Below are 17,040 nucleotides of genomic sequence, written 5' to 3' on the forward strand. Positions count from 1 at the left end.
GGCTCCCCACCCCGCGAGCGTCCCCGAGGCGGGTGCTGGCTGCGCGGGCAGGGCGGCTGCTGGGTCCTCTTTGGTGCCTGCCCTCTGCTGTCCGCGAGCGGTGGCCCAGGAGGCCCTGACGCGGACCATCCACCCACTGTCGGAGGAGGCACCCCGGAACGCGCGTGGAAGGCACGCTCTCCGTGACCCGCTCGGAAATCCGGACGTGGGCTCACGGGCGTCCGCCGGGCCCCCCAGCACTGACCCCGCGCGCTGCGAGTCGGGTCCGAGTGAACACACACATACAAACGCGCACGGTAGGCGTCTCGGCCACGCAGAAGGCGACGTCCTCACGTCGGCCTGCAGCGACTTGCCCCGCAGGCTCCCGGCTTCGTTCCCGAAAGGCCCAGAAGCTCTGCTGAGCGGGTCCCGGGCAGACGAGCCCACTGCGTTGACGGGCTGCTCAGCCTCAAGTCTGCTGAACGTTGGGCCAGGGAAAGGTCCCATTTTCCGCTCTCTGATTTTGTACCGTAGATATTTCAGTGTTTGTTATTTTTAACGAGCACGTAAGGATCACCTTGGGGAAAATGATAACAAGGCAAGAAACGAAAAACTTTAAAAATCATTATAAATCACAGCGCCCTACTTTTAGAATCGTGGTAATTAAACGTGTCTCTCTTGACATCGCCATAAATAGAAAGGATATTCTAATAAGTCAGCAATCAGTATTCTGCATTTCTCAGGAATCTATGCGTTTATCTAGGGCTTTGGCTAAAGTTAGCCTAAATGATTTTCTACCATAACTGGGTTAAAATGCTTCTAGATAACTCTCCAAATTAAAATGGCACAGCAGACACCCCACCGGAGCCTGACGAGGAGGTTGTCAAGCTTCTAGCCTATTTGCTACATTAACACCTTAGAAACAGTCTGTCTCCTATGGGACGATGTACAGAGACAAGAAAGTCAGAAATCTGTTTCACGAACGGGGAGTCGAATCCCGGAGGGGCGAATCCATTGGCTCGGCTCGCCTTGCGCGTGAGGAGAAACGCAGGCCGAGGATCAGGCGTCACCACGACCGCGTGTGCACGGAGCCCGGCGGCTGCCTCCCGGCGGAAGTCGACCTAGAGCAGACGTGGAACCGAAAAGGGAAAGTCTTGTTTCCAGCCCTGGCCGAATGATTATGTATCAAGAGCGCCCTAGAGAATTATTATTTTTTTTCATGGAAAACATGACCTTTAAGTCTGTGTCTTATGTCACAACTCTGTGCTTCTGTGATAGAATCCTCTCGACAGATGGACTCGGGGTGCCCTGTCCGTCCCCCACCCCGACTTGAGACAGACAGACAGAGACGGGACGGGGGTGGGGACGATGGGGGAGGGGAGAGAGACGGAAGCCCTGGAGCCCAGTGTCTCGAGGTGACTGGACTCGTAAGCGCCCTGGCTCCTTCCGTGGAAATGGCATTTTAAATATTTAAAAATCGGTCTCAGCGTCTGTCTGGACCAGTCGGCGCCATGAGCAAACGTGGGGGGTGCCTGGCCAAGATTACTCTGGCTATCGCCGTGTCTTAGTCATGAGCCTGTTGGCCAAAGACCGGGGTGGCTGGGGACAGAGGCCGACCGGTGTCCCAGAGTGGGTCGTCCTGTCCACGTAAGTACCAAAGTCCACCAATTCCGAGGGCATTGCTCGGGGCTCGTTCGCATGGGACATATTTATTTTCCTCCCGTGAACATATGGAAAGTCACAAGACCTCTTCCCAGACCACCTGTCACCGGAGTTCCAGGTGTGTCCCCTCCCGGGCCCTGGCCAACTTTCCACACCGTGGCACAGGGCAGGCTCGCACCTCTGCACGCCTGTCCCTCCAGGCGCAGTACAGCGTGCACTGTCCTTCGGGGTGACCCAGAGCGAGGTCGCAGCACTTCTCTCTGCTTTCAGGTGGGACCTGCACACCGTACCGAGCCGGCTACAAATGCGGCACGAGTTTTTCCCTCTGAGCCTCTGGTTCTAGGGGACTCTCAGGAGGCCGTGGCCTGGGGGCAGAGACAGAAGGGGAGCCATTGAGCCACTCGCCTCTTTTGGAGGGAAAAACAATCGAGGTTTCCGTGGGCTGGCATAGGATGCGAGTCTGAAGCGGGGTGGGCCAGGGGCCCCGAGGCGGCAAGGTGGCGGTGGCCGGGTGTGGCCTCAGGGGGGCAGCAGGCGGGTCCCAGCTGTGCTGTGTCTCGTTGGGGTCAACGGATCAATGTCACCATCTTGGCTGTGACAATGTGGGTTGTTACTTCTGGCGGAAACTCAGTAAAGGATGCATGGGACGTGGCTGTTTGTTCCTTCGTACAAATTCATGTGAATCTGCAATTACATTTAGAGAAAAAAAAATGTTTAACTAAAAATTACAAGCTTCTCAAAATTAAAAGAAACACAGAGGGAAAAAAAAACCAAATGAAAGTTAAATCGATACCTCGAGAAACCAGAGGATAATGACAGTTAAGAGAAAATAACTTTCAAATGGAAATTCTATGCCCAGAATAACTACATTTTAAGAAAGAGAACACAATGGAGACACCTTAAGGCTCATAAAGCTTGAGGTTTTAAGTGCCAAAGGATTCATACTAAAAGAAAGTCTAAGAAATGAAAAAAAAAAAATTCCCGTTCAGATATGAAAGAAAGAAATGTGGACAAAAAGGCACAAACATGTCGATAAATCTAAACTCGCGGAGCACGCCAACGTCGCCTCCTGTGCGAGGAGAAAGCGGATGAAAATGCAGTCCCAGGCCACTCCAGCAGCGCGCAACGAGGCGGGGGGTGGGGGCCGGGCCCTGCCACAAGGTTCCGCGTCCTTGGTTATTTCGTTATTTCGGTGAAGTAAAGGTTTCATCACCTCCAACTCAACCGCAGGGGGCCTCCATTAAAAGAACCGATGGCGAGTATTCAATATACTTAATCGTGGATCTAAAGTGAAAAAGACGGGAATGAGGGTGGCGGTGAGCCGCACGAGTGTTAAACATTGTGACAGGGCGGAAGAATAAAGCTGAAAACTAAAGGGGAAGGAGGCAGGCAGAGGAAAACACGGCTAGCTCCGCAACTGTTGCAGAGACGACAAGGAAAAGTCGGAGCCAGGCGCTCAGAACCGACGAGCCGGGGAGCAGAAGGCCCAGTGAGAAGAACGAGGATGATGGATTTTAGGACAAAAATGCCAAATTCCCTGTATTCCAAAAACGAAATCCAGCATGAGCGAAGACGACCCACTACACAGAGAAAGTCGGTCCCTGGCCACCGAAGTGATTCTTATCATAAAAGTGAAGGACTCACCCCTTCCGTCAAAAGAATATTTCCGTCAGGGAGATCACCGCTGCACACCTGAAACTAACATAATATTGAATGTCAACTGGAATCGAAAACTTCTTTTGAAAAGGAAAATATTTTCAAATAGAACCAATTCTGCTGCTAAATGGGAAGATATCGGCAAAGACACACCATGCCAGGCAAATCAAAATTAGAAGAGAAGCAGAGTTTAAACTCCCGACATCAGACAAGGTGGCATTCAGGCATGAAATGATTAAACATGACAAACCATGATTAAAAGCAAAGGTTTAGCGGAAAACCTAGAAATGCACCAAAAAGTACATCCATCATCCATACAAAGCAGAAACTATGGGAGGTGAAAGGAGACAAAGATACCGGTATATAAAAATTAGAAATGTTAATAAGCCAATATCAGGACAAAATAAGGCAAGAGGCCTTAAAGTAAGTAAAAATATAGAAAAACTAAACAGGATAGTGATGTAGGTCTCATGGATACACATACATCTCGATGTTACACGCTCATAATTGAGAACATAATTTCTTCTCAAATACATATGGACCAGCTGTATATTTACTAATATTAGAAAATGTTGGGTCATTTATAAAGTAGAAATTTCATAAATAACATTCAGAGCATAAGTAACAAAACTAGAAACTAAAACAAGATTTAAAAAGTCTCTTCCCTCTGGAAGTCTAAAAGTTCTTCTATTAAATAATATAAGGATGAAAAGGAGATACGAAAATTGACAACATTTCTAAAAATCAAGTGTAATTAAAAATTAAATCACATAAAAATCCTTGGGATATATTTAAGGTGTAGCAGAAGAAAATCCATGTTTTTAAACACTTATATCAATAAATCCCTACTCAAAAAGCTAGAAGTAGAATGACAAAATAAACCAAGAGAAAGTAGGTACTTAACAAGGGAAGTGAAATACAGACAAAGCAGAATTTAATTATATAGAGCATATAAAAACAGCAGATCTAACTAATGAATCAAAACTCTAGTGATTGATACAATGAAATATACAAACCACTGAAGAAAACATTGGGGCATACACAAAATAAAAAACACTACTACTTTACAGAGATCAAGTGAAATAAGTCAGACTACTTAGCACATCCGTAAACTTTTAGAGATCATATAATCCCAACACAAATAAATTATTCCAAAACAAGGTAAATGAAGGAAAACTTTATTTTCAGGTGTGTAAGAATGGTTTTGTATTATGAAATTCAGTAATATAATTCACTGTATTAATAATCTATAGGGAAAATTCCTTTGATTATCTTCATCAATGCTAAAAAAGTCTGACAAACTTCAACACCCATTCCTGATTTTAAGAAGAAACCCCTCAAAATTAGTTACTTATAGGCATCTGCTTATTCTCCTATCTATCTGTTTGTCTGCCTCCCATTAAGAAGCCCTAGAGAGCTTTTCTCCATGATTTGGAATTAGAAAGGGGTGCCCACAATTTCTTTTACTCTCGATCATCACACAAAAGGTGCTAGCCACTGCAATTAGACCAACGGCAACTACCAGAGACATAGAAGCTGGATGATGTGCTAAATCTACCTCTAGTTGCAGACAGTGTGATAGCAAAACTGAAAAACACCAGAGAATCAGTGATGAAATTAACTCAGACAGTAAGAGAATACAGAACGCAAACAGACTATAACATAATATAAAAAAGGACATGTTTATGTGCATGAATAATAAGCAATTGGAAGATAGTATGGAAGAGAAAACACCATTTATGATAGAAATAAAAAAGATAAAACTCTTAGAAATAAACTTTTGAAGACCCTGTGTGAAATACTCATGAACAAATAGAAAAAAATATCCTTTGTTATTGGATAGGACCAGTCAGCGTCATAAAGAGGTCGGTTCTCCCTAAGTTGATGTATGCATTTAATAGAACTCCAATAAAACACACCTAAAAAAGGTTTGTTTTTCTGGAGCTTTACCAGCTGGGAGTAAAGTTAATTTTCAAATATATGTGAGAACACACAAAAATTCTTGAGCAAGAGGACTAAGAGCTAATAACACTAGCCCAGCAGATATTAAAACAGCACGAAGTACTCGCAATGCTCGTCCTGGCGCCCGGGAACAGGAACAGCCAGCCACTGGAATCAGACGGGGGTTCACATCGGATCCAGGTTCCGTAGAAACTTCATATATGACGATGATGCTATTTCAAATCAGTGGGGCGAACTTGAATTTTTGGATAAATATGTGGGGAGTTCTGTGTAGCTACTTAGAAAATACCAAAATGGCACCCGTACCTTACACAGCGCACAAGACTATAGTCCAAATGGGTTAGACATATGAATGTAAAAAAAGGAAATCGCACAGGTACCTGAACAACTCAAAATGGACCCCTTTCTTGCCCAGTGGAGGGGAAAGGCTTCCACGTTAAGTATCCAAACTGAGATGCAATAAAATATTGATAAGTTTGATTATGGAAATATTTTTAAATTTTCATGATGAGAAAAATATTAGTCCATCAAATGTAAAATGACAAGTGGGAAGACATTATTTGCAATAAATATCATAGGAAAATAGCTATCTATAATATATAAAAATATAAATTCTTAAAATTTGAGGACAAGGAAGAAGCTATCTTACAGAAAATCGTGCAAAGGGCGTGAGAAGATGTTTACTAAAATAGAAAATGTCCATAAACATTTTTAAATGTTCAATTTTACCCAGAAGAGAAATGCAAATGCAAATTGGAACTACACTGAAATACCATTTCTCGCCTCTTAGTTTAACACATTTGAAAATGCACTCTACTGACAAAGCTAAGGACAAACCATTCCATGGTCAGAATGAAAAATGAAGGAAATGTCCCTTTGGCACCATGGGACTAAATGACACATTCACCCTTTGACCCAGAAATCTCACATTTAGGAATTTACTCCGAAGGCTCAGCTCCACGGTATGAAAATAAGCGGGCAGAGGTATAGGACCCAGCATTACACACAATTGCAAAATGTTGGCAACTACTAAAATAGCCCCAAATGAATTAGGCTGATGGCGACGTTACAGTATTTTAGCACAGCATACTACATAGCTGTGTAGAAAGAATGAGGGCTGTGTCAACTGCAATAGTGATTTCCAAGACACATCGCTGAGGAAGTTACAGGTGCAGCATGCACGATGTTTTATATAGCATGTGGTATTAAGAAGAAAAAAAAAGGTAACAAGAAAACAGTTACGCATCTGTTTTTGTAAAAGAAGAAAAAGGAACATGGAAATTCATGGAATGGGTCATATACAAGAGGGACAAGGGGAAGGGAGAGGTGAATTGACAGTTTTCTGGGTACCCCTTATGTTTGTATAGTTTTGACTTTTGGAATCATGCTAACATTTTACATATTAAACAATATGTTTAAATCAACAACGAGGGAGGAAAACTCTGAAGTTGAAAACAAATAGAAACCAATGACGAACTTGGCTCCAGTTTAAATTAATAGTATAACCGTACTGGAGGGAGGAAAAAAAAGACCTAAATCAGTGACTTCTGAACACAATATTTTGGTTATTCTCTTGTGCTCTTAGCTTAACGAGGAGAACAAAAAGATTTGGAAAGAAATCTCGAACTCAGCTCAATCTAGAAACCTGCTTTTCATTGGCGGGTGGTTTCAGCAAGTCTGAAGCCATGTTGCCTGCATCGTAGGGTTGAGCAAACTAATGAAAATATTAATTTTGCTATGGATTAAGAGTCTTGCTGTGGAAGAGGAGAATTTCAAATGGGCAGAGCGCAAAGGCAAGGAAGGATGCTGTGAGAAACGGCAGTATATACTCAGTAATTTCAGTATATGATACATGATATATATAATATAGTATATGCTATTACATACTACAATAGTGTAGTTAAATTTAAGTAGCACATATATATATATATATATGTGCTACTTAAATATATATATATATGGTCCTAGCTTGGTCCTTTAACACATCTCAAAGCAATGACATTTCAGAGTCATTAGACATTGTTTTTTAAATAAATAAATTCCTAATCGTAAAGAACCAGGGGGAAATTGTGGCTGGAAAAAGAAAATTATGGAAATTCTTTCTGCATCAAAAGTAAGGGCATACTCAAAAATATATTGGGGCCATGCCGAAAAGACCCAGGAGTCAGCCCGAAGGGGCTCCTACCGTCTAAACCTTGGATAATTGGGAATAACAATATACGATGACAGTCATGGATTAAAATGCATGGTATGAAACAAGGAACCACGAGTCTGTACTGAATGTGATAATACGGGCAGAGATAAAGTGCTCATACATGTAGGAGAAACAAATGATTAGAAAATACATTACAGCAACACAATTAGAAAATACGGCCTAAAAAATTTATCAGCCTTTTACAACCAGGAGGCAAGAATCACCAGTGCAAGCAAAAACTAAAATAGTTAAATATTCTCAAAGACTTTCTCTGAAAGAATAATTAACAATTAAAAAAGAAAAATAACCTCACAGCGGAGAAAGCTGACAGCAGCTTAACGGAGCGATGGGTGTCGCCCGCGGCAGGGCAAACCTTCACCGTGTGTCTGACCCAATGCGCTGGATTTCTGCCCAAAATACGCAACTGGAGTCTTATCACGAGGAAACGGCAGACAGACCCTAACCGAGCTGCGTTCTACAAAATCCCTGGTCTCTTCTGAAACTGTCGATGGTATAAAAGACCACGAAAGGCCAAGAAGCTTCTAGATTTAAAACGTGCTAACGAGACGAGTAAATCATGTGACCCAGGATGGGCTCTTGACTATGTGGGGGAAATGTTTATGAAGTGGCTGTTGGCACAATTATCAAAGTTAGACCAGGGACTGTAGATTAGATCACATCGTATGGACTTTTTTTGTATTATAAGTTTCTCTTTATGCTCGTGACTCTTTCAGAGTAAACAGCTTTAAAAATTGGGAGGAAAACTTGCAAGCTGACTTATATGGAAATGCAAGCGGCTTAGAAGAGCTGGAAGAACAGGTTCAGGGCACTGGAGATCATAGGTTTCCACAATGATTTTGCAGCTATAGTGACTTTCTTTAAAGTGTGGCATTGGTGTGAGTGTGGATAAAGAAAACAGCCCATAAAACGATGCATTCATACACGGTCACCTGATTTACGCAGATTCCGTGGTACAAAGACGCTGTTTTACATAAATTATGCTAGGTCAGTCCGTTATCTGCACAAAAATGGACATTAACTAAGGGAGAGGCTTCCTTCTAAAAACATGGCTTATCTTTGCGACCTCCGGGCAGTCAATGCTTTGTTAACTAGGACATGGAGTGATCGTGTTCACAACCCGCCGTTTGGACAATGTCCAGGTGGCTCACTGGCTGAGGGACGTATCCATCGCGCTCACCCAGGAAAGGACTCGGATCAGAAACACAAAATGAGCTTCCACAAACAGGAGGGAAGCAGGCCGCTAGCTTCAAAATGGGCAAAAGGTTTGAATAACCTTTTAAAGAAGAAGATGACCCCGTGGCTGTTAAGAATTGGAAAACAAGAGTGAACTATGAGGATGTCTGTAATGAAAAAGAATGACAAGGTAGCATCTCATCCAGGCCGCGTGTGGAAGTCTGGCAGCCAACGAGAAGGGTAACTTGAAACAGCCACTTTGAAAATCTCTACTAATATTTATTATCACTAAACAGGCCTTCCCCATGAGCGCCAAAATATATATATAGAAATACGTTCATATCTGCCCAATAATGCGTGGTGTGTTGAATAACACAATGACACGCCATGTGCAGCAGTAAAAAAATCATGAATAACTGCTTCACGCAGCGCCGTGGCTACCTCCGGCAGACATAATGCTTGGTGGAAGGAACCAGCTGTTAAGTAGAAAATACTGCACGATTCTGTGTGAGGTTCAAGGGCGGACAGAACCAGGCTCTCGGGATGGAGGACAGGACAGTGGTTCCCCAGGGCGGGGGTTGCTGCGGCGCGGGGCGGGGGGCCTTGCCCTGCGTGTGGGTCCGAACCTCGCGCCCTGACACCTGCGGCCGGCGCACGTGGGACACCCAGGGCGCGCTGTCACCACGGCTGCGCCTCGCTGCCTGTGTGTCATCCCCTGGTGGCTGCCTCAGGTGAGAGAGTGTTGTTTTAAACTATGACCCATCATGAACTGGGAAGCCCAGTTCTGAGAGCGGGAGAGATGCTACTGAGACAAAGCCCAGAAGCCACGCGGGAGGCGGCTGGGGAGGTCGCGGTGCGGCCACCTCGGCGCCGGGCTCTCTGCAGCTGCGAGCCGGCGGGAGGGGAACCGAGGCCAGGGAGGGCCCCGGGGGTGGGGGGACCCCAGGCCGAGGCCGGCCCGCGCCCCGCGGTTCTCCCCGCCTCGGGGCGCAGGTGCGGCTCAGCCGGACGCTGCTGCGCCCAGGGCTCCCGGACCCCGGGCTCGCCCGCGGGGCACGTGTCGCTGGAGGGTCCTCGGTACCCACGGGACAGCTCGTGGCCCGGTCGGGGGGGTCAGTCCCCAGCCCTCTCCTCCTGGGTTACTTTCTGTTTCCCTTTCTTTTCCCAGGAGCTTGGGCAATGGGATGCAAATCACGCGCCCAAGGGGAGCTGTCAGCCTCCCTGGTGCTGAAAAGATGCCGAGCTGCGGGCGGAGGGGAGGGTGAGCACTGCGCATGCTCCGCGCAGCATTTTCTCTCTCTCTCTCTCTCTCTCTCTCTCTCTCTCTCTCTCTCTCTCTCTCTCTCTCTCTCTCTCTCCCCCCCTCCCCCCACTCCCTCCCTCTTCTTCTCTGCTTCCCTCCCTCCCTTCTCCTCCCCACCCCTCCCCCTTTCCTATAGGTCAGGCTGAGCCAAGGAGGAAAATCGAACCCTAAAAGCTTGCCATTTCAAGATTCTAGATTCTTAACTTCGCATTTTGCTTTCGCGCTCATGCTCAGAAAGCTGGCTTTGGGTTTTACCTTCCTCTAAATCCATTTAGCTTTTTTTAAAAAAAAAAGGAAGGAAGGAGGAAAGAAAGAAGAGAAAGGAAAATCTCTTTCCAGAGCACAGCCTGGGAAGGGGGACTCAAATGTTCAGGTCCGCCAAGCTGACCCCCTAAACCCAGGAAGCGGAGCGAAGCATTGCAAATTCCCGAAGACACCGTGTTGCATTTATGTATAATAACAACACGTCGAACACATGCAAAAAGGAAGAGGGATGCAAAACAAAACAAAACAAAAAAAAGCCACATTTTCTTTTCCACTAGTTGAACTGTAAAAGCTTCACAGGATGCTGCTCACGATACTGACACTTTGCAAACCATTCAAGCGGCGGTCTGTTTTTATTCTAAACAGCTTGCAAGCCTTCACACTTACGCTCACATAATAAAGAATCCAGTGAGGAGGCCACCGCTTTGCTCGAAGAAGTGACCAGGCACCGTTCCCCGAGCCGCCACCCATCCGAGAGGCCGTAGGCCCAGAGGTGAGGGCTGCAGGGCTGAGGCGTTGGGACCAACTGCCCAGCTGTGCGATCTCAGGGAAGTTGCTCAGCTTCTCTGTGCCTTTTCTCCATCTTTAAAATGGGAATACCGTCATGAGAGGTAAAATGGGTCAATCTACGCAAGCCTTCACATCGGCCCTCTTACCTTATCGATATCTGATGGTTTTTACCTGTTCCTGTCACTGTGATAAAAATCGAGGCCCGAGAGAAAGGTTGCTTTTCGCTTGCACCCTTTTTCACAGCGCAGCTGCAACCTATGTGAAGACTGGACATATTTCTACGAGCAATTAACGAATGGTAAGTCATCATCTGACTGAGTTTTACAGTGCTCGATCGTGTGACAGAGAAAATTAGAGATTGGCGCAGAGTATGGGGAGGGCTCGAGTTCGGCTGGAGGTCCGCGGACACTGAGGACCGCGGAAGGCGCTGGGGGCGGCAGGGCCAGGGACGGCCACGGCCAAGTCTCAGAAGACGAGCTGAGCAGGAGACGCGCAGGCGCGATGGACGCCAGAAGGAGCCCCGCGAAGGGGTGAGTGCGGCGAGCCCACGGCCACACGGCGACCAGGAGGCGGCAGCGCCACTGTTTAAAAAACACATCTCGTCCCCATCCGCTCTGCTCGCGGCCACGCCCAGTTGCTCTTCCACATATGTCATGAGGCAAGCTCTTGAGCCATGTTAAAGGAACAGCCAACCCCCCGTTTCCCAAGTCTACAAATGCTCATTCAAAATATGAAATACTTTCTAAGAACCATTTTTCGCAACATAAAAGGCAGCTTCTTAGCGGATTTATCCTAAGCTGTGCTAATATTGGAATACTTAGATGGTGAAAGACACGCTTCCTGAGCGATTATTACAAATGGAACCAAATGAAGTTTTAGTCTTGGGAGTTTGAAAATCCGTGGAACGCAGCGCGCTGCGCGCTCGGTCGCACGGGACAGGACGCCTTGTGTTTCGCCTCCAGGTCTGGCTCCCCTACCTGTCACTGTCCTTTTCCACAGTTGACAGGGATGTGGGGGGCTGTCTTTTCCTCGAGAAAGGCACATATCCCGGGTGCTGTTTCCCAAACGCTCCCCAGCCCCACACTTTTTCACGCAGGGTGAGGTCAGGGGACTTAGCAGGACGTGGGCCCGGAGGGGCAGCTTCGGGTAAAGCGTGTCACTCGGGGGCTGTGGCCTCCCGAGACAGCGCGGCAGCGGGAGGTGGCGGAGCCCACAGCCGCGCCTCGCGGAGCCCCCTCCCAGGGCTCCCTGGGTCGCCAGCGGGCCCGCCCCCGCGGAGCCGCCCGCCGCGCGCCTCGAACCCGCAGTCCAGTCGCGGCCCGGCTCGCTGAGCGTGGAACGGAGCCTCCTCCCGCCGGCGCCACCTCCGCGCGCGCGCGGCCCCCGCCCGGCCCCGCACCGCCCGCGCCCGCCACCCCGCGGCGCCGGCCCGGCGGGGAGCGCGGAGGGGGTGGCGCGCCGGGGCGGCGGGGCGTCCCGCGTGCGCCCCGCGGAGCCGCGCGCAGCCCCGCGGCCGTCGGGGGCGCGGCCCCCCGCGCGTCCCGCCGCGGCCGCGGGGCGCAGGCGGCGGAGGCGAGGCCCGCGCGAGCACCATGGCCCGCGCGCTGCTGCCGCCGCCGCCGCTGCTGCTGCTGCTGCTCCTGTGCCTGGTCCCCGGCTCGCGCGCGCGGTGAGTGGCGCGGGGCCCGCGGCCCGGGGCGCGCGCGGCGGGGGCGCGGCGGGGGGCGCCCTGGCCGTCGGCGGGGCTTGCGGCGAGCCTGCGGGGCCGCGGGGAGGACCGGGGGGCCCGGCCGCGCCCCGCTGTCCCGTCTCTCCGGGCGCCGCCGGGCGGGGGGGAGCGCGCGCCGACGGGGTTTGTCCGGCAGCGTCAGGGTCTGCTGCTTGGAGGGGGTTTGAAACCAAGATTCTCGGGGGACCGGGCCCCGCCGCTCGGAAATCCCGGAACCCGGGCCGCGGCTCCCAGCTGCCCGGCGGAGCCCCGACTGGGAGGAGCACCCAGCCGGAGACAGGCAGGGAGACCAGCCAGGTGGCCGCTGAGGGCCCCGCTTCCCGGACCCCGCACCTGCTCACACACACACCTGCCCGCAGAGCCGGCGCGTGGACGCGGGCGGCGAGGCTTCTGCCTGGGGACCGAGGAAACCATGTCGCCATAAACGCCCTTAACCCCCCTCCGGGAACGCGAGGCAGCTCATGGCAGCCACAGACACTCCGGGCGGGGGGGGGGGGAGGCCGGGGGCGGCCGGGGCGCTGGGACCACAGGGTTAGACCCCGCGGCTGGCCGTGTGGGGCCCCCTGATCCCGGCTGCAGCGCTGCGGACTGCCCTGTGCTCCCTGTCCCTTCCCCCACCCCGCACCAACCTCAGGGCGCCCCCTCCCCAAAACACCCTTGTTTGCACTTCTTCATTACCTGGATCTGGGCGCTGGAGGGCGCCGCTCCGGGCTGTGCGCCCTGCGGGTGTCGCAGGCAGTGCGGGGCGCGCGTTTTCCCTCAGTAGGAAGGAACCGGGGAGGCAGACTTCCCACCCCCCTCCCCGCCATATGCCCACGGGCCCGTCTCAGTCCCGGGGGAAGGAAGCTCCGCCCTCCCCGCCATCCCACTCGCCTTCACTAGAAGTTGAGACGGTGCCGGGGACCTGGGTCCGGGGACAGCGGGCTCCACGGGTGGCTCCCGGGCGCGTCCCTGCACCAGGCAGGACCCTGCTTGGCCTTCCTGCTGGAGTGTCTGGGGGTTAAGGGGGGGCCCTGCGGCTGGTTCTGACCAGCAGACAGCGCCGGGCATGACGCAAGGGTCCAGAGCCACGTTATGTAGGTCTGAAGTCCTGTCTGCGTGACCCTCTGTGGCCACCGGCCAGGTGAAGTGACCTGCAGTCCCGGGATAAGTGACCATTTAGAGCCGGAGATGCTAAGCAGGCGGGGAGGAAAAGTCCTGTGGCCCTCGTGTGACCAGCAGGAGGCACCCCGCGGTCTGGCCGGAAGCCTCTGAGCCTCCCTGCTCAGACACGTGTGCGGCCCCCTGTGACTGCCCGTCCATGCCGCCCGGCAGACCCGAGGGCGAGGTGCATCTGCACCTCGCAGGTCCTCGGCCTTCTCAATGGAGGCTGCACAGCATTTGGGGTGAAAAAATGCAAATTTGAACTAGTTTCGTTGCCGTCTGCCTCATCTTTGAAACTGTCTTTGTTCTTCGAACGGGCCCTGCAGACTGAGCTCTGGCGTCCAGAGGCGTCTTTCAAAGCCGGGGTTCTGGCGAGAGGGTTCTCGTGTGCACCTGACTGCTGCCTGGTGCTGAGCAGCTGGGGACAGTTGGAGACATTTGTGCTCCGTGGTGCAGGCTGGGCGGCCCCCTGGAGGAGGTGCCCCCCTCTGACACGCCGTGGGCTTCAAAGCTCACACAGTGCAACCACTCGGTGACACTGAGCCTCTTGAGGTCCAGCAGCTCCGGTGACGCTGGCCCAGGCCTCGGGCTTCATCCTCGTCCTCCTGGTTGTGGAGAAGGTGTAAGACGTAGACGTGACAGCTGAGGGTTGAGCCGTGCTTCCCAGTGACGGTGACATTGCTGACTGTTTTTTTTAACCAAAAAAAGCTAATTGCAGTGATGGCGTCTGAGAGCGGACCCTCTCGACAGGATGCTCGTGGAGATCACGTACAGCTGCTTAGGATTCAGGGAAACAGAGCATTTTCTCTTTATTCACATCCCAGTGGGTCCCCTGAGGTGACCGCTGGTTTCCCTCAGAGCGAGGTCTTCCCGTGGGGCCGGCTCTGCGAGGCTTCTGTTTTGTTCTCTGGCGGGGGATCAGGACTGCAGGTGCCCGCGTGGGCCGCTCACGGGGACATCTGTGCCCACCGCCCGCCAGGCCCAGAGCCAGGGGTCCCTGTGACTCCCGTAGGAGATAATGCCAGCGCTTCTCTCTTCCACGGCCTCCTCCCGCCTGCCCTGGCCTCTCAGGGAGAGGCTTCCACAGTGTCAGGAAAACCCCATCACCGGCAGTGGCAGAATCAGGCTCGAAAGCTGTCACTCGAGTCGCTCCAAGTGGCTTTCAGAAGCCAGGGCTGTGTGTGCACAGGGCTGACGGAGCCGGTCACTGTGCCAGTCTGTGTCCCTGTGACCACTGGGTAGTGATCTGGTCTGTGCTGGTGAGCTGTCCTTGGGTGGGGGGCAGGAGGGGGCGAGGGCAAGGGGAGACAGGGCCAGCAGATGTAGGGGGGAGCGGTCCTGTCCGCAGGATGTCCTGTGTGGAGCGGCCGAGGTCACCCAACCCTCTGCCCACCTTCCAGGTCCTGCGGGTGGCCGACGGCTGGCTCCCGGCCACCCACGTCCTGCGGAGCCCGATTCAGCCTCCTCATCTTGTTCCCCCGAAAATGATAAAATTATTTCTGACAATATTCCTGATGAGAGAACATATTTCACGGTGACATCGAAAACTATAGCGTTATTTGTACAAGTCCAGCGTTACGGGTAATGAGACGTAGCAGGGCGCTTGATGAGTCTGTGTCCCGGATGCGATCAGGGCCCATCGATGCCGATGCCGAACGTTTGGTGCAGACAAGAGTCCGTGGCTGCTGGCTGATTCTCGGGACGATTTATTTTACCCTCCTTGCCAACAGGTATTCATGAAACGGAATTACACGTGAGCGTCAGCCGGGGAACGGCTCACGTGGATGCAGTCTGTGAGACGCAGGTCATCTGCTCATCACCGAAATCTCACCCAGGTCTAGACTGACACCGCCCTGAGGCGCAGGCGTATACAACGCGCCCTGTAGTGATTATATACGGTCACAAAATGTTTTATATATATACATATAACACATACATAGTATACATATAACACATACATAGTATATATGTATAACATACACATACATGTGTATGATTTCAAAGATGTAAACTAAGGAGGCATCCTGAACTTTAAAAAGTTTATCCTCACCAATCAGGTTGCATTTCTTATAGACCACTCAGAAGGTTCCAGAAAGTAGCTCGAGCTTGTGTGGCAGAGCACGGCTGCCCTGCGCTGGCTCACGCTCGGCACCTGTCTGCAAAGCGGGACACAAGTGTGCTCGTGGCCAGCCACTTTTCAGAGCGCCGTTAAGCGCACACGCTGAGAGGGCTCCAGGACGGGGCTGGTGGGGGGCCAGGTGGGGGACCAGCTGGCGCGTCCCACCTGCCCCCGCGAGTGATGCTTCACGCAGGAGGGGACCCCGCTCTTCAGTCTCAACAGCTGTCGTTGAGACGGCCTCACTCGCTCAGGCCGCTGGCTTGTCACTCGGAGGCCGCTCCACTGGAGAGCTCCCTTCAGGGCCGGTCACCCAGGGGCGGCGCCGTCACGCTCAGCCCGCACCCACGGGCTCTCTCGACGCGCGCGCCCCTCTGCTGCAATTTGAGAGCGGCCCGCGGGGGCCCGGGGGTCGGGGTCGCCGGGGTGGGCAGCGGTCGCCGCGACGCTCCCCCGCTTCGTGCCGTTACGCAGGTCCGGAAACACGGAGGACGACGCACGGGGCGACGCGCCGTCCAACCGAAAGTGGGTCCTGGCCCCGAAATCGCAAGACACCGACGTGACCCTGATCCTCAACAAGCTGCTGCGGGAGTACGACAAGAAGCTGAGGCCGGACATTGGCAGTGAGTGTGGGCGCTCGCGGTCCCCGGGGAGCACGGGCCGCGCTGGCGCCGGGGCAGCGGGGACCGGGCAGCGGGGCAGGGCATCGGCAGCCGGGCCAAGGGGGCGGGCAGCTGGGGTTTTCATCTGCTGGGAGGAAGAGGGGGAGGGTTCGGGGGAGGAAAAGGGGGGGCGCATCGTGCTCCTTGCAGCGGTCGCCTTTCACGCGGGGGCAGGGATCGTGGGGCAGCGGGGCGCAGGGGCAGCGGGGCGCAGGGGCAGCGGGGCGTCGGGCAGCGGGGCGCCGGGGCAGCGGGGCGCCGGGGCAGCGGGGCGCCGGGGCAGCGGGGCGCAGGGGCAGCGGGGCGCCGGGGCAGTGGGGCGCCGGGGCAGCCGGGCGCCACCGCTGAGCCCCCCACGCCCCAGCTCTAGTGGTCCGAGCGCGTCACCTGCACGCAGCCGCTCAGCCCGCGACCTTCCAGACCGGCTTCCCGGGCCTCGCAGGGCCGTGCGGGAGCCGCTCGGGTTGTCACGGCGCCGGCTGCGGCCCGTCCTTACTGCGGAGCCCGGAGTGGCTCCCGGGGGGTGGGGGGCGGGGTGCCCCCCTGCGCCGTCACAGACGAGCGACCGGGGACATCTGCACCCCGGTTTCATTTTCTGAGATTAAGCGCTCAGCGACTAGGTCGCGGGATGAATGCCCGTTGGGCGTTTTTTTAGGGAACTCTTAA

The 17,040-nt window shown here is 52.6% G+C and overlaps 1 protein-coding gene across 1 annotated transcript in view; it reads left to right on the forward strand.

The window, feature by feature from the left end:
* The first annotated feature begins 12,302 nt into the window (after nt 1-12,302).
* Nucleotides 12,303-17,040, forward strand: part of GABRG3 (gamma-aminobutyric acid type A receptor subunit gamma3) — a 54,100-nt gene continuing 49,362 nt past the window's right edge. The window contains exons 1-2 of the mRNA XM_016154861.2: nt 12,303-12,393; nt 16,187-16,335. Coding sequence (XP_016010347.2) covers nt 12,317-12,393; nt 16,187-16,335 — 226 coding nt within the window. The 5' untranslated portion in view covers nt 12,303-12,316. The remainder of the gene's footprint in view (nt 12,394-16,186; nt 16,336-17,040) is intronic.

This window comes from Rousettus aegyptiacus, unplaced genomic scaffold (genome assembly GCF_014176215.1).
Source record: "Rousettus aegyptiacus isolate mRouAeg1 unplaced genomic scaffold, mRouAeg1.p scaffold_m13_p_14, whole genome shotgun sequence".
NCBI classification, from domain to species: Eukaryota; Metazoa; Chordata; class Mammalia; order Chiroptera; family Pteropodidae; genus Rousettus; species Rousettus aegyptiacus.